Source organism: Gopherus flavomarginatus, chromosome 19 (assembly GCF_025201925.1).
Source record: "Gopherus flavomarginatus isolate rGopFla2 chromosome 19, rGopFla2.mat.asm, whole genome shotgun sequence".
NCBI classification, from domain to species: Eukaryota; Metazoa; Chordata; order Testudines; family Testudinidae; genus Gopherus; species Gopherus flavomarginatus.
In genome coordinates this window covers 21,261,850-21,279,907 of record NC_066635.1, presented here as the reverse complement: position 1 = coordinate 21,279,907, position 18,058 = coordinate 21,261,850, and the positions used below count along the sequence as shown (strand labels likewise).

General features: G+C 42.3%; 1 protein-coding gene across 1 annotated transcript in view; it reads left to right on the top strand.

Moving 5' to 3' along the window:
- The window catches only part of VPS53 (VPS53 subunit of GARP complex), a 93,795-nt gene that overhangs the window by 21,504 nt on the left and 54,233 nt on the right, over nt 1-18,058 (top strand). The window contains exons 5-7 of the mRNA XM_050928781.1: nt 11,069-11,155; nt 11,446-11,561; nt 12,797-12,916. Coding sequence (XP_050784738.1) covers nt 11,069-11,155; nt 11,446-11,561; nt 12,797-12,916 — 323 coding nt within the window. The remainder of the gene's footprint in view (nt 1-11,068; nt 11,156-11,445; nt 11,562-12,796; nt 12,917-18,058) is intronic.

Below are 18,058 nucleotides of genomic sequence, written 5' to 3'. Positions count from 1 at the left end.
TTTCAGCAGAATAAATTGTAGGCATAAGAAATAAGTGGTCAGAGTTTCTCCAAATTATGCTCCTGTTTTCCCGAGGCTTGACTCTATTTCAGAGCAACTTAATCCTAGATTGTGTTTATCTTTGATGTAATTCTTACAGCATCCTCTAACATGAAATCCTAACAGAATATTTTTGTTCCCTTTCTCAAACTGGAGGGACTCGCAGGTATGAGACCTTAATGGAAGAAATTGGTAGCATGGTCACAGTATACAAAAGTCTCTTTGAAAGTGCTGCAGTTGAGGCTCCTTTGAGTTGTTAGATGGGAATTTATTTTTAACCATGCTCAAGGTTTTCATTGATCTCAGTTGTAAGCGTGGCAAGGAATGAAAGAAGACCTAACTCTCTGCAGTTGAAAATGGGGAGATTTCCAGAAGTTCAGAGCTCTCAATGTCCTGACCACAGCCCAATTTGTAACATGAAGAATACATTTGGACTCTGAGAAGTTGGGTAGATGTGTCAAGTGTCTATAAAATACTTGGCACTGGGCAGTCTTCCAATATGAGTAATAACATCCAGTGGAAATGTATATTTGCTAGAATCAAATAAAACCAGCAAGTTTTTACTCTACACCAATCAGCATGTGGAAATCATCTAAGTAGTTTAACCATTATTACCAGAACAACGTGGATCCTAGTGGCCCTCAGTCTTAAAATTTCCTAAGCAGGCAAGCAACCTATTCCAGCACATTTTTTTCTTTCCCCAATGAAACATTGTTCTGTAATAGATCACAAACCTCCTATAGTTCCTTTTGTCTGAGGATTTCCGAACCCTTAAATATTTAGCTGAGCTCCACAACAGCCCTGGAAAGGTGCGTAAGGGCTGTTCAGAGATCACTGCACCCACCACTGAATTGTCACCACGTCACTGGGAGAAAGCGGCAGCTGTTCAATAGAGCACAGCGACTCCACCCACCTTTTTAGGGTCCTTTTTAGGGTGGAGGTGAAGGTGGCTACTGTGTCAACTTGGAACTGCAGGAGGAATTCAGACAGGCAGAGCGTAATTCCCTGTGTTGGATTTTGGGTAGGATGCTATGGGTAACACCCCTGCTCCTGCACATAAGTGCTAGGACATCCTTTAATTGCCATAAGTGGCAAGAACATTGGTTTTAAAGGGACACATCAATTCAAGGTCAAATTGATAAAAAACAAAAAAAAAGTTCAGTAGTGTTGGGTACTGCCTAACTTTCCCTGCCAATTATGGTTTTACAATCACATTTTCATCCATTAAAAAATGTTTTTCCATCGTCCTTTGCTGTGCAAAACACTCAAAACCAACTGATTAGCAAGGGGAAGCAATGTAACTGACTATTCCCGAAGTGATCTTATGGTTACTTATAACAATACTGAGGTCTGGTCTACACTATGGGCCTATATCGGTTTCACACCCCTGAGCAATGTAGTTATTCTGACCTTAACTCCCCGTGTAGACAGTGCTATGTTGGCGGGAGAGTTTCTCCTGGTGATATAGCTACCACCTCTCAGGCGGGTGGTTTAACTACGCCAATGGGAGAGCTCTCTCCCTTCAGCTTAGAGCATCTTCACTGAAGCACTACAGTGGTGCAGCTGCACTGAGGCAGCGTTTTAAGTGTGGATTTGCCCTAAGTAAACAAATCTTTTTCAGACAGTGTCATCTTTCGTTGTGTGTGTGTGTTTGTGGTCAGTCTCACTCTCTCATCCTTATGCACTGATCAAATACTGCAACATTTTGGTTTCAGTTGCTACAGACAGACTGTTTAAATCCAAACAAACTGTTTTCATCATTATCAAAACAAAGCTTCATGAAAATATTGTTAAGCTTTGTCACGCAAACCAAACCTTTATTTTGTCCCAACATCAAATTTTACATCTAAACTACCAAACGGTGCCCCATGACTTAAAAAGCATGGAACAGGTTTTCACACAGCTTTTCTGTTGGCAGGGTTCTCTGTGTGTCTGAGCGAAATGTTATGTTCTCTCTCTTCTTAACTTAAAACATTTCTGAGGTACAAAAAATGCCAAACATACACAGAGCTCATCAATTAAGTAGGTTTTTGTAGGTCAAAAAGAAAAATGCAGCCCCCCGGCACCATTGTATCATTCAGAGCTACTACTGTGTTGTTTGAAGGTTATATTTTAAGGGGTAAATAAAGGGGTTTGAAGTAAGTGTTAAGAAATCAAATTAATATTTATTAGCAATTTTGCTTCGTACTGATGCTCCTGAAATTTACAACATTGTCAAGTTTTTTTGTTGTTGACAGTTTTGGAAATTTGTACCTTGTTCTAAAAATTTCAGTATAAAATTGAAACCAAATACCAGCTGCTATTCCTGTCTCTTCTCTTCCCCCATATCCCAACCATGTTATTCAGCAAAACAGTAGGAGACCTGAGTTCTTTAATTCATAAAACAGGACCAGAGCTCATGTTGTCCAAACTGTGACTCTCCAGAGCCCGTAAGTAGGTAAAAGTAGCAGATGTTGGCACCACATGCTGGTAGCTGTTGATCTTTTTTTTTTTGGCTGTCAAAGTATCTGGGGGCAAAATCCTGGTTTAGTTTGGTCAGCATTCCAGTGACAATTTGTTAGCTTTGAAGCTTGCCATTGGCTTCAATGCTCCATCTCCAATAACGTTCAAAATAATAAAGAGAGAGATTTTTTCAAACACAAACCACTTTCATCCTAAAGGTTTCCCCGGCTCAAATATTTGACTTTCTGTTCTTTTATTGCTTCTTGTCCCATTTCTGAAACAAGAAGAACTGGAGTATCCTGAAAGTATGAAAGAGAATCTATTGTACACGAGCAGGGAAAAATTCTTTTCGGGGCCTATGCTTTTTCTGAGAATAAAATACGATGCAACAAGTGTTTGGTGTTTAGTAATTGTGAGTTGACTGGTAATTATTAAGGGTGCTCTCATGTTCATGACTGGGGATATTTTCATCCCACCGAGATGAAATAGGAGGAGGATAGTTTTATCTCCATGAATGGAAATTTCTATGTATAAACCCCCTATGAACTGAGATGACCTTATACCCCCCACCGTCTTGTTCTTCTCTGGAATCGAACTCTTTGGGATCAAACCAAGGATAAATGCAAGCTTGAGACTCTGCAGTGACAGTTAAAGCATCAGCACATCATGCACTTTTTTGCAGAACAGATTAGAAATAACCTTGATAGATGGGTTGGAGGTCTGGGAGTGCAGATTGGAGGCTGTCTCTCAAACCTAGGAGAATACTGCTGCTCTTACATTCTCTCTGTCCAAGTCCATGATTAAAAACTAGTTATCACTGAAAGGGAGGATAGAATTTCAATAAAATATTGTGTAGGTGTTTGTCACTTATCTGAACGGATCCTGTTGAGTTTTTCAGTAACTTCATACTGTTATGAGTAAGCCTCGATGTATGATTTATAGAAAATCCCACCCAAGAGACAAGCAGTGGATAGGAAATTTGGCAGGAGTAAGGCTAGCTGTTACTGACTCTGAAGGGTGGGGAGATGAAAGGATAGCCCTCCTTTCCTTTCACCATCTCCTAATAGTGACCAGGTCTTACCAGGAACTTGAAAACAGATTTGGATTTTAGTATGAGATGCTGACTCTTATTGCCTTTTCAGACCTTTAGAAAAGAACCTCTGGTAGCTCCCGGTCGTGCTAACCCTCATGCACATATTTAACTTTATGAGCTGGAGCAGGGGTCGGCAACCTCTGGCAGGCGGCTCGCCAGGGTAAGCACCCTGGTGGGCCGGGCTAGTTTGTTTATCTGCTGCATCGGCAGGTTCAGCCAATCACAACTCCCACTGGCTGTGGTTCGCCATCCCAGGCCAATGGGGGCTGCACGAAGCGGTGTGGGCCGAGGGATGTGCTGCCCTGAAACAGTGAACTGCGGCCAGTGGGAACCACAATCGGCCAAACCTGTCAACACGGCAGGTAAACAAACTAGCCCGGACTGCCAGGGTGCTTACCCTGGTGAGCTGCGTGCCAGAGGTTGCCGACCGCTGAGCTAGAGTAACTTGGGACTATTCATGGTAGCCAAGTTAAGCATGCATGTAACCACTTTCAGAATCAGGACCCTAATGGTTAACTTTTTAGAGAGAGGTCTGGCTATTTTTATTTTCTACTGCTTTCTCCAGTTATTTTTGATAACTGAAGGGGACGGGACTTCTAAGAGCAGCTTGTCATTTCAATGCCATATATTTTGTCTAAGTTCCATAGGGTAAAAATAACAAAGCAATCTTTAACTCAGGAGACTGATGGCCAGTAATACTACTTATACCTTGCATAGTACTCTACAGCTTTAAATCACCAGCTCATGTGCTTTGCTGAGGTCACCTTTATGGCAAGCTGCCAACTTCTTAAAAACGTGTATCAAAGCAACCTTTATCAGAATACGTCCATGTTAGATGCACGATGCAATTGTGTGCAAGATGGGATGTTGGCAGGGGATGAAGGCAGAATTAAGGTGGCTTGGGTGGCTGTGAATTTTCCTGCCTTCTAATATTTGCCCTCTTACTATAATGTAAATATGGAATTTTTGGCTTTCTTACCTTGTATGATATTTGAGAAAACGCCAACATTCTCTTAAATAATTGATAGATACTTCAGTTTATTGAAGCTTTTTTTTGGTCTGTGAATTTTAAATAATGAAAGTGTAATCCATGGTCAATGGCCTTTTCACAGGTAAGGTTTGGATTCTGATATTTTACTCACACTGAATGACATCTTACTGATCTGAATAACCACAACTGGCCTACCTGCAGAGTAAGGTGCTACTCAGTGTAAAGGAGGCAAATTCTGGTTTTATATGATGCTGTACTTCTCCAAAGACTTTTAGAAACACTGATTAGTAAGTAAGGGCAAGAAATAATCTTTCGATATTTGTAACAGATAAAGGACTTTCCTATAAAACTAGATACAAAAGCTCTTTACAACGTGTATCTAGAGCAAATACTGTGTACCTTGCAATAGCTTATGTGCATCCTTTAATGTCTAGAACCTGTTGTACTAAGCGTGGCCATCTGTCAGTTACTGCACTGGGGTTGTGTCTTTTAACTTCATTGTGAAATGTCATTGGTGTTTGCCCATCCCCCATGATAGCCGCTGATGAGGCTCTGATTGGAGCTCGGTTTAGCATCTCATACCAAAGAATTATCTGTCCCTGAAGGCTACATTTGTTTTGGGTGGTCCAAGGTCTAAACGGATATCATGACATTGCCTCTGCTTTGGCTAAGAATGGAGTAATCAAGCGGTGATGCTTTCATGGGAGCTAATTTCATCTTTGGCCTGATCTGGCCTCTGTATCTCTTTATTTAGAGCTCTGTTTCCAAAATCCCTCTTGGCTTGAAATACCAGTTCGTGGTAGCAGTCAGTGCTGTGCTGAAACAAAAGGAAATGTAGCAACTAGCCTCTGCGAAAGACTTTGGGTTGACTTTTTACAGGCCTATCCAAGTCTCTGAATATGCAAGAGCATCACTTTGGTAACGGCCTGTTTAATAGCTGAAACTGGGATCTGGTACCTGTACAGAGACTATGGTTAAATAAATTGGAGAGAGAATTCTTTATTAATTTAGTTTTGTTTTTAATCCATATGCCTTGGAATGGATATGGAATAAAAGGCAAGAATTTATTATAAAAGGAAACTAGGGTTAAGAGCCAAACTCTCTCTCTCTCTCTCCCTCACACACGTGAGTAGTTAAACAAACAAACAAAAAAAAAGGAAGATGTCAATTGCAGATGAACAATGTAACTATCTCTGTAGGATGTTCACTTCACTAGCTGAATGTGTTGGATGATTGGTTAAGGGACGTTAAATAGATAAAAGTTAATGCTCACATGATTCTGATACTTCCGGTAAGACCTTTTTTCCCCCTCTGGAAAGTGAATTATAAAATGTTCTCCAAATTAGTCACATTTATTGTAAAAAAACAAAAAAAAACCATTCCAGCAGGAGGGGGGAAAAAATCCTTCTGCCAAGTTGGTCTTCATTTTGATCTTGGAAACCCAAGATTGTGATAGATTTATTTGTTTTTTCAAGGAGTATGTAGCTACAATAATATCCTTGCTCTTGGGATTCAATATAAAAAGGGGGGTGGAATAGAAGCTTCCTTAACAGCAGAAGACAAAGGGAGATGGAGATGTTATCAAGATGGAAAAGGGCTTATGTATAGAGTTATTTCATAGGTTGGTTTTAGGACATGCAATCAGGTGGCTTCTCCCACTCAGATACACTCCAAACACAGTTCACACCAATTGTGCTGGGGTCTAAACTTATTTCCTTTGTGGGGTTTGGTCTTGTTCATGTAAGGAACTGAAAATGCCACACAAAATCCAGCCCTCTGTCTATAGAGAGTCATTCCCACTTTCCTTAGGGTGAGATATTGAACTACCTGCAACAGTGAATTGACAAAAGATGTTTAATGTTTTCAGCATGATCATAAGGAGGTTTTCAAGCAAACCCTTCCATCTCTGTGCATGATTTTATATAATCCACACACACAAAATTAGTTATCTTTGAACTGAGGTTGCTAGTTGCATATCCTATGAGTGCAAGATATGAAAAGCAAGGAAAAGAAGCAGGAAAGTCATTCAACAGCTCATGTACAGGCCACCTTTTTGTTCCCCTTCTCAGCCTCAGCAGCCTCATTCCACAATCTGCAACCCACTTACCACCACCCTTCTCCTGAACAACCGGGTACGAATGAAACTCTAACCATAAATACAATTCAACAGCAGGCGCACACATAGATTTCCATTCTGTAACTTGAACATAAACAATTAATACCAAATCATGAGTGATCAAGACAGAGAAAATGCAGTTGTCCTTGGAAGAACTATTGTTCCAGAATTGGAAACCAAATTCAGTTATTAAAATGTGAAACAGAAAAATGTCAGTCGTGCTTAGAGTCCAGCTCTCTAGCCAGACTGAGCCATGGTATTACCCCTGTAAGAGAGCAGCAGGAAGGCTGAGCACTTTTACAGATAGGTATTCAGATAAGATCGTGCCCCGATGGAGAGCTGGAATTGAAAGCCAAGTGACCCATATGTGGGGTTTTACATTCCTTCATTCCATAACTTTTGAGTTTTCCATTTAGGTTTATTTTCATCTTTTTTTGCTAGCACTTCTTTGAAGGAAGAGCTGATGCTTGCAGGCCTTTGGCAGAAGTGTGATTTGTGGAGGAAGGGAATTGAAGTGAGGCGGGTGTGAAAATAGGAATGATTTGAATGAAATTGTTGTAAATGAACCCTTCAGGTCTGCAGATGATAGTGGAATTGCAGACAGCAAATAAGTACAACTGCCATCAGATGTGAAAAGAACTGAATAACTTACGCCAACAAATGATGGATGCACTTCATTATAGAACAACGCACAATGCTTTGAAAGCAAAGAATTGGTCATCCAGCCCAGTGGTCAGGAAAAGATTTGGGAGAGATGCCATTGAAACCAGCTGCTCAGTGTACAGTAGCAGCCAAGAAACCTGGGGCAAGTTTCCTCACTGGTGTGAATCAATGTGTATGCTAGCTGAGGATCTTGTCCTCAGGTGACTACTTTTGCATAAGACACATGTACAGATGTGTTTAAAACATGAATTAAAGAGCTCAGTAGGGCCTGATCCTGCTCTGTCAAATAGTCTGTTGGTTTCAGGGGTGTATGAATTGGCCCTTACTGAATACACACTTTACAAAGTTACCGTATCATGGGGGATATGGCTGGAAGCGGAAGTTTTACAGCCGATTTACAAATGTCTGCAAACAGTTTTGTAGTTGAAATGCTGTCACGCCCTTAACTGTTGCAGTGATACAAACAAGAATGCTCTCCTCTCTCCAAGAGAGATGCTAATGTATGAGCTTGACTAAGGGTATGTCTACATCTACAATTTTGCAGCGCTGGTTGTTACAGCTGTATTAGTACAGCTGTATAGGGCCAGCGCTGCAGAGTGGCCACACTTACAGCAACCAGCGCTGCAAGTGGTGTTAGATGTGGCCACACTGCAGCGCTGTTGGGCGGCTTCAAGGGGGGTTCGGGGAACGCGAGAGCAAACCGGGGAAGGAGACCAGCTTCGCCGCGGTTTGCTCTCGCGTTCCCCGAACCCCGAGCAAGCAGGTCTCCTTCCCTGCGGTTTGCAGGGGGGGTCGGGGAACGAGAGAGCAAACTGCGGCGAAGCAGGTCTCCTTCCCTGCGGTTTGCTCTCGCGTTCCCCGAATCCCCGAGCAAGCAGGTCTCCTTCCCTGCGGTTTGCAGGGGGAGTCGGGGAACGCGAGAGCAAACCGCGGCGAAGCTGGTCTCCTTCCCCGGTTTGCTCTCGCGTTCCCCGAACCCCCGAGCAAGCAGGTCTCCTTCCCTGCGGTTTGCAGGGGGGTTCGGGGAACGCGAGAGCAAACCGCGGCGAAGCTGGTCTCCTTCCCCGGTTTGCTCTCGCGTTCCCCGAACCCCCCTGCAAACCGCAGGGAAGGAGACCTGCTTGCTCGGGGGTTCGGGGAACGCGAGAGCAAACCGCAGGGAAGGAGACCTGCTTGCTCGGGGGTTCGGGGAACGCGAGAGCAAACCGCAGGGAAGGAGACCTGCTTGATTACCAGAGGCTTCCTCAGGTATGCTGGGATACCTGCTTATTCCACGGAGGTCAAGAAAAGCGCTGGTAAGTGTCTACACTTGATTACCAGCGCTGGATCCTCTACACCCGAGACAAAACGGGAGTACGGCCAGCGCTGCAAACAGGGAGTTGCAGCGCTGGTGATGCCCTGCAGATGTGTACACCTCCTAAGTTGCAGCGCTGTAACCCCCTCACCAGCGCTGCAACTTTGTGATGTAGACAAGCCCTGAATCTTATTCTTACCCTGCAAAGAAGCTGTTGCTGTGTCTGCCTCTGCTCACATTTCACACTGTGGAAATCTCAGAGAAACATGGAAGGAAGGAAAGGAAAAATTTCTTGCCTTTGGCCATGTCTACATCTAAAATTTTGCAGCGCTGGTTGTTACAGCTGTATTAGTACAGCTGTATAGGGCGAGCGCTGCAGAGTGGCCACACTTACAGCAACCAGCGCTGCAAGTGGTGTTAGATGTGGCCACACTGCAGCGCTGTTGGGCGGCTTCAAGGGGGGTTCGGGGAACGCGAGAGCAAACCGGGAAAGGAGACCAGCTTCGCCGCGGTTTGCTCTCGCGTTCCCCGAACCACCCTGCAAACCGCAGGGAAGGAGACCTGCTTGCTCGGGGGTTCGGGGAACGAGAGAGCAAACCGGGAAAGGAGACCAGCTTCGCCGCGGTTTGCTCTCGCGTTCCCCGAACCACCCTGCAAACCGCAGGGAAGGAGACCTGCTTGCTCGGGGGTTCGGGGAACGAGAGAGCAAACCGGGAAAGGAGACCAGCTTGATTACCAGAGGCTTCCTCAGGTATGCTGGGATACCTGCTTATTCCACGGAGGTCAAGAAAAGCGCTGGTAAGTGTCTATACTTGATTACCAGCGCTGGATCACCAGCGCTGGATCCTCTACACCCGAGACAAAACGGGAGTACGGCCAGCGCTGCAAACAGGGAGTTGCAGCGCTGGTGGTGCCCTGCAGATGTGTACACCTCCTAAGTTGCAGTGCTGTAACTCCCTCACCAGCGCTGCAACTTTCTGATGTAGACAAGCCCTTTCTCTCTTATTTGCAGCATGTTAAATATTTCACCACACATTTTTAACTTGAAACAATGGTCAAAGTGTAATGACCTTCCCTATGTAATATTACCGTGCAGATCCTGGGAAAGTTCTGTAAGACACTAGGCACTATATGAGTTTAGATTAGGAGGTGGTTGTAACCCTGGTTCAGCATCTAAGCGACTTTGTAAAAATAAAACATGGTTTGTTCCTTTTTTTTTTTTTTAATTTAAAACTTATGGGCACTCCTGGATTTTTATGCTGGCTGCTTCTTTCCTTTTGCTGTCAGAGCTCAAGCTTTATTGTTATTAAAAAAAACAGGAACCACTTTACAGGTTGCTATGCATCCTCCTGTCTGTCAATATCGCACCGTGTTACTTACAAAAACAGAACAGGAACCTGGAAGTGAGAGAGCCTCAATGTGCTTGATGTATTCTTAATAGGTTCCCTATGTTGCTGTATGCCTCTTTCTGGGCTACACAGATCTCTGTCTCCCTGAGGGCTGCACTCCTTTTGCTGTTTCTGTGTTATAGCGCCCTGTGGCATGATTTTGGTGCATTGGACCAAGGGGGATTTCTTCGTTTTATTTATTATTTGTGTGACAGTGTTAACTAGAGCCCGGAACCAAGATCTCCCCATTGTGGTAGGGGCGGTAGGTACACCTGGGAAGAGGCAGTGTTGCTCCGAAGAGCAAACATTCTAATTAAACGAGTTATAAGGGATGGAAGAATTTTAAATTTAAAGATTATTATCCTCATTTTATAGATGGGGAACTGAGTCACAGAAACACTGAGGTGAAAGTCTGTGGCAAAGCCAGGAATTAAACGCAGATTTCCTGAGGCCTAGGCCAGTGTTTTAACCACAAAGCCTCCTTCCCCCTTCATTTAGGAGACTTATTCATTTAGCAAACACGTCAAGTTCAGTTCCTCTGTCCCCTAGGTAACACACTCGATACTTTTTCCATTGATGGCACCTCTTTCATTATCACACTTTTTTTGGTAGGGTAGATATTTTCTTCTCCTGATCCACTGTAAATATGTGGAGCAGTGTAGGTTTTAAGTGTCTTTCCAGTTTCACTAGATGGGTGGAAAATATTCTGGTTTTCTGAAATATCGTGACTTTCCGGTTGTAATCTGTAGAAACAAACTCGTAGAGCTCTTAACTCAGGCACTTAGAGTCCCATTATAAGATTCACATTGAGCCATCGATCACGGGGAATAAAATCCTATCAATTTATTTTAAAAAGGTTTTGGGAAATATTCCTTGTCTCAGGTCTTTCTAGTCAATCTTGGGACAATACAATTGTATATTGGCCTTTGATATACGGATTGAATGTTGTGTAGTAAAAATGCTACAAAATTTGCACTAGGGAGCAACTGCATAGTTCCTTTGACGATGGAAACTGAGTATGAATCTTTTCCTTCTCTCTCAGGCTCTTGAGGAGGCCCAAAAAGCCATTCAGCAACTCTTTGGTAAGATTAAAGATATCAAAGACAAGGCGGAAAAATCAGAGCAAATGGTGAGTGGAAGTTTCTTCCTGGCCTTTAAAGTGAGCGGGAGATCTTTTGTTCTCAGCATTTGTCGTTTGTCCATCCTAATGGTCGCATATTGGTAACATGCTATTGAGAGTTCACTCTGGCTCTAGTTCTACATGCTGTATGTAGGTTGTGAACCCTTGTCCCTATGTTAATGTGGCTGTAGAAGCCAGCATGGTTCAGTTCCAGAGAGGACAGGGCCCGTCACATCCTCTCCTTACAATTTGCTGTAGTGGCTTGGATGTTTAATCAGTCTCTTGTTTTTAATCCCTAGGTTAAAGAAATCACACGAGATATCAAGCAACTAGATCATGCCAAGCGGCATCTGACCACCTCCATCACTACGCTCAATCACCTGCACATGCTGGCAGGGGGTGTGGATTCACTTGAGTAAGTCACAGGAACTTTCACTGGTGCTTTTATAAATATGGGACTTTGCAGCTGTATTCTGGAGTACTGGGCAGCATTCTAAATGGTTCTTTATTAGCCGATTCTTCTTCCATGGAATGTGTGCTCACAGAATTAGCACCGGCTATTATAAATTCTGTTGTCAGGTCTTTTCTGCATGTACCTGGTAGGTCCTGCAATCCCTGTCCCATATGAATAGGACCTTGAACTCTTGAGTGGTGTCACTGATAATCAGAATTAGAGGACCATAGTTGCTATGTTGGTGAATAATGTTGTTCCATTCAGTTGGATGTCCTAATTCTGAGTGTGGCCTTTACAAATTAGAATATCCCTGGAGTGATATTTGAGATTAGTGAAATGTATCTCTTTCTTCAGTTGTTTGCATTTCTAAAGTGCCCACCACTACTGTGTGCGGGTGCTGTTACATAAATTGCGAAGTACGTTTAATGACCCTTCAAGAGAAAGGAACCCAATTCTTCCCTTCTGCCTGCATTTTGAAACTACGCTTTATCCGTAGTAGTCTCTAGTTGGTTTGCTTGAGGAGCACACTGCCAGGACAATCCACAGATTTTACTTGTTGATGAGATGAGTTTTGCAAGCAACTGGAAAGTTGCAAGACAAGGGCTAGGCCTGGTTTGCATGGTAGTGAATTACCCAGCTGAGAGCCCTCTGCAGAGAACCTCATATTTCTAGGCACTTATAGTTTAAACCCAGCCTTCCCAGCTGTACAGAACCTAAAAAAGAAATAATTCATTTTGACTTTTCCGTCAGTTGCTCATGAAAGACATTAACAATAAAGTCAAGGCCAACAGCTTTTCATTATAATTCTCTTCCCTATGAAGCTGTAACTCATACTCTTCTGGGATGAGAAATAGCTTGATTTGGGTCAATATGGCAAAATAACATTTACTGCCTTCAAACCCATACTGTGAAGTTGATGCATTCAGTAGTTTACATCTTCTTTGCCAAGAGTTACTTTTGACGTCTGTGTTTTTGAAACGCTATTAGGTGTATGCTGTCTCCGTTTATTTTAGCATCAGTTAAAACAACTTCTAATGCTATAATGGAATGTTAATGAAGATTTGTATATTTTAGACAAATAAATTTCAGTATGTGTGGCTGTGACCCAGAGCAGGATGAGGTAATCTATGGAATTGCCACCCAAGATCTGCCCTTAACAATGAGCCTGGTATTATAATCTCTGATTTCCTCTTCAGGGCTATGACCAGGCGGAGACAGTATGGGGAAGTTGCCAATCTCCTGCAAGGTGTTGTGAATGTGTTAGAGCACTTCAACAAATATATGGGGATTCCGCAGATACGACAGCTTTCTGAAAGGTAAAATGATCAGTCTTTGTGCACTTCACATGCCTGCAGGGAAAGGAAGTTAGAAAATGCATTGCACAGGGTAACTTCTCCAAGAATGTAAAGGCAGGATACATTATTTACAATTTCTATCCAGCCAAATGGATAGTTTAAAATTGGGTCAACTGGTTCATCTCTTTAACAGACCATTTTTTTCATAACAATGATTAAGATGTATTCACAAATGACCTGGGCTTCCCATTGCCTGGCTTTTAATAGGCACAGTAATTAATTTATTATTAGTGAACATTGTTTTATGTGACCTCGTATGAATCAGTATTTGTAATAAACTCAGAGCTGATCTTTTCCACCACTTTCTTAGCCTCATTACTTTGGCCCAGAAGCGTAACACAAAGTAAAAGATATGTACACTTAAAACAAAATAATGCTCGAGGTCCGTTTCTGCCCTGACTTCCACCTGACTTCAGTGAAGTTGCACAGAGCTTAAGTCAGGGCAGAACTTTTCCTCGTAGTGTTGAGTCTGGAGCTTCATGTGTGTCCGATTCTCATTGGTTCATGCAGCTAGAGTCGTCACTTTATTTTCCCAAAAATAACCAGACAAGGCTATTCTCAGTCCACTGAGTTTTGTATGGTTTCCACCTGAAATTGGCCTCACTTGGCTCTGAACTCAGCAGTGCTAGTACCATTGAGGTTTGCAGCCACCACCCCACCCAGGAAAAAAATAAATGGACAAAACATGCCTGGTTCTGCTATGAAACTTTTCATCCAGCTTGGTCATGGTGCTGTTTTTCTGGATTTGATTTAACAACAAAATCCAAACCAGTGAGCTGAGCTTGTGGTCTTTCTCTACAGTGCTGCATGGGATACTCAGCCTTGATCTCTGGTTCTGGTCTTTTCTTGAATTAGCAGTGTGTCTTATCACCCAGTACCATCCTCTTCTAGCTGATTAAGGGTCAGTGTTGAGTGACCCCCCCAAGCCTTTCTGGGGTGGGATGGCTTCAGTTGGGAATTTGAGGATGGGGCTGAGAAAATGTTTAGGAGACAGTGTGTTTTACCATCCCCTCACTCCTTGGTGGTTAAAATGAACAACACGGTGTACAAAACTACTTGAGATGGTTCTAAAGGCAGATCCAAAGAATCAAATTCAATGTGTGGTCCTAGCATTCATGCAGGGGTTGGCCTGACCATGTTTTCATAGTAATGTGAACTCATAGTCTTTACTTTAGCCTAATGTTTGCTTTTTGCGTGCATGTGACAACCATTCTCAGATATCAAAGAGGGGGCTTGGTATAGGAGAAGGGCTTGGTGGAGCTCTGCAGATACAGTGTTTAGAGTGGCTTTCGATGGCATCCTTCCTAGGGAAAGCAACTAGCAGTCCAAGGCAGTATGGGATTGCAGGCAATATTGATGTCATTGCTTTGGTGTGTCTGAACGCTGAACACATACAGGCAGAATCTGACAGCTCCTCTGTACTGCCCTGACCCTTTTTCCAGGAAACCCAGTGGGGATGCATGTGTTACACCCCAGTACTGCTCCCTTCAGAGTCTGCAGAGAGGCCTGGGAATAACAGGCACATGCACTGATTTGACAAAGCATTTAAATGCAGGCTTAACTTCAAGCACTTGCTTAAGCTTCATCATAATCAGTGAGTTTTAAGCAAATTCTTAAATGCTTTACTGAATCATGGCCACTGTCCATGTACGTGCTGTACTCCAGGAATAGGAAGTGTGCCCTTCTTCTTCTAGATTACTGCTCCTCCACACAGTACCAATCCGCTCTGAGCGGGGAGCTGTGGGTGAGACTGTTGCTGACCATTACACAGCCACATCTAATGCTGCTTTTGCATCTAATATATGTAACTGCTTATGCAGTATGCCAGAATTTGGCCCATGGTTCCTTTTCTGATGTGCAGCCATTTATTTTACAGTGGCTTGGACTGTAGAGTGAAAACTCTTTATAATGCTGGTAAAAGACACAGTGGTATCAAGTCCTACCACAAAATCTGGTGGGGGCCGGTCAGAAAATCTTTTCCTGTTTTACTGCCTCTCTAAGATAAGGCTATTAGAAGTGTAGGGAAAGTCTCTTCTTACTATTTTTAAGATGCTCTTTGTGGGATTTTCCTTTCTCTGTTTAGACAGTTGCAGACGCACTATCTGGTAAAGATAGAAGTGGTTGTATGTGGGGTGAAAGAAGAGCTACACCCAACATGATGCTGGGATCTCATTAGTACTTGACAGGCAGCAAATTACTGTGAAATGATTTATTATTCTGTAATATCTGACTGAGTTTGATTACACATGTCCATATTCCAGCATAATTTGGATTTTGCATTTCTTTTCTCTTTCTTTCTTGGAAGTGTTTTAATGATTAATGTAACATTGAAGATGATTTTCTAAGCTTTAACACTATTTTCATCCTTTCAAGTTATTGTTTTTAGTGTACCCATTCATTTGTTCTTTGGATTAACAGTCGATGCAACCCAAAGTGAGTTGAGGGGCCTTGCATGTTTGTGAAATCAAGCAATGCCTCTTAAAAGTAGAGTTGGATGAAGAACGACAACAACAATAATCATTTTGAATATTTTATTTGTTAAATTGCTACATGACTATTTGACTAGTTCTCTTGTTCAGAGTGAATCAGATGAAGCCAAATGTGAAAACTTGGGAAAGAAAAGGGACAGCTGAACACTACTGGGTGGATTTTCACAAGTCATATGGTTTTAATTTAAGTTCTTGCTGCTTGGTGTTGCCAGACTTAATTGTATGTCATTTAACTGTTGTATTTCTACAGTTGTTTGTAAGTAACTCACCAGGTGCTTATAAGAGGTTTGAGTAGATCCTCTTCTATTCAGATTCTTGTACCAATAGTTTATATGGATCTATTGAGCATCAGATTTTGCATTCATATTCAGCTGATATTTTTTTCCAGCCATGTTTCTTAAAACAACTACTTATGGTGTATTAAAAGATGCTGATTACAGTAAACAGAGATACTGTTATCTCTCATTTCTGCTCTGCTTTCTATCTGTGGAGGGAGGATATAATTAGTGGTGAGAAACCCACCCATGAAAATGGTTTAAAAAGATTTGCAGATAGTGAGGGGAAAAAGCCTGGAAAATATTTAGAAGAGACATAATTATAAGTCTACCACAGAAGAACAGGCTAGTTCAGCCTCTTTTTATCTCAGCAGGCTGCCAGGCGTAGTCTAATATTTCTGGTAGCTTTGGCAAAAGGAATTGTGATTTCTAGCAATTTACTGTTATTTGAAACTTAGTAAAGTTATTTAAAAAAAAAATAGAGGGGTAGGAGAGAATCAAAGCCTTTGCTAATACCCATGTAGCCAAAGGTTGAAGGCATGTACGAGCAGCCATAGCGAAATGCCCAGTCCGGGCTATTTAGGTTCAAGGTGGCTGCTTTGTGGCCGTCCCAGCACTTGCTGGGAATCAGGTAAAGGGATGTTGTCAGCATAAAATTAGCATTAATAAACATCCAAAACTGAGTTAAACTAGCAACATCTGGAATGGCTAAAACTGCTGAAATTTTTAACTTCTGATTTATTTTTCACCATCGATGCTATTGGTTTCATCTTTGCATTTCAGCCTGGGCACTGAAATGAGACAAGGCCGTAGTTTTACAAACGCTTAAACGTGTGCTATGTTTTACATGTGCAAATAGGCCTGGGACTGCTAACACGAGTGAAGTCCCTCAGATGTGTAAATGTAGCTGGACTGAGGCCTCACTCACTGCACTTCCTGTTGCCCTGTAATAATATTTTGAGTTTGTGACAATGAGGGGAATGTTTAATAAAGTATCACAAAATCACACCTGTCATCCTCGACTTCTTTTAAAAAGAGATTTCTGTTTGTGTTAGATTTAGTTAAAACCCATTTTAAAGCTTTAATTCAGCAAGGCACATGCATGACTTTTAGCATGTGAGCCACTCCCCTTGCAGTCACTGGGACTACTCGCTTGCTTAAAGTTAAGCACATCCTTAAGTACTTTTCTGAATTAGTGCCTAAAACAACAAATTCCAAAATTGGGTCTATAACTACTTGACAGGTCCTCTTTAATTCGTTCAGCTTTTTAGAAGCCAGCAGTTCTCCTATTCTGAGGTTCCTTGTACTTTGTATTTCAGCTTGAGTCAAATGCTGATATTACTGTATCCTGTCAAATTTAAGGAAATGGGAATTACAGCAAACATGTTCATATAAAGTCTCTTATTCACATGGCTCCAGACATGTTTTGAGCCCAGAAGCTTGTTTGTTTGTTAGTCCATTAAAAGATGCTGCTTTCTCAATCCACTTTTTTTTCCTTGATGATCAAGAGGTCTGATCCTACAGTCTTTCCTCACGTGAGTTACTCATCTGACTTAAGCAGGATTACACCCATGAGTAAGGGCTGATGGAGTGGGCTTCTCTGTTGCTACAATTTCCCCCCATAGTTTTATTATATTAATATTCTTTTCATATCTGGACTAGAGCTAGTTGGAAACGTTCCGACCAAACAGAGTCAGGCAGCCCTGGGGAGCAGCTGGCCTAGGAGTCTGAAAGCCTTGGGGTCTATAGTGCAGCATGGGAGTGACCCTGCCAGTCTGGGCAACCACTGACTGACATTGATGTGAATCTTGTCAATTTCAGTCAGCTGCAGGTGGGATTCTGAGGAGCATATTTTGTTTCAGAAACACCTTGTATTGGTGTTTCCAAAAGGATTCCCTCCGTGTGTGCCCCCCTCCCCAATTTCCAGTTCTCAAGAAATTTCAAAATTTGGTGCAAACCAAAAATCCCAAATTTCAGCCAGCTCCTAGCTTGACCACAAAATAGAAGTATGAATGTAGATCTGAACCTGGAGTATTGTATAAACTTTCAAATAGTAGCAATGGACAGCAAAGAATGTAAGTGAGAATTGCATTCAACGTTGCAGGTGGAGAGCTTTTTGAAGGAAGATCCATCTAAATAAATAAATCAGGGAAAAGCAGATCATATTGTGAGAGCAGTAGCTAAATATATACTTACAAATAGAAAATCTCACCATAATTTTTACTGATATGGATTTTTCTGCATTTCGGCACCTAAGGGAAAATGACAGTTAAAGAATCCCGCTTTGTTGTTGTCACTTCTTGTAACATTTCAGCTATTGCTGGAACTGAACTGGGAAT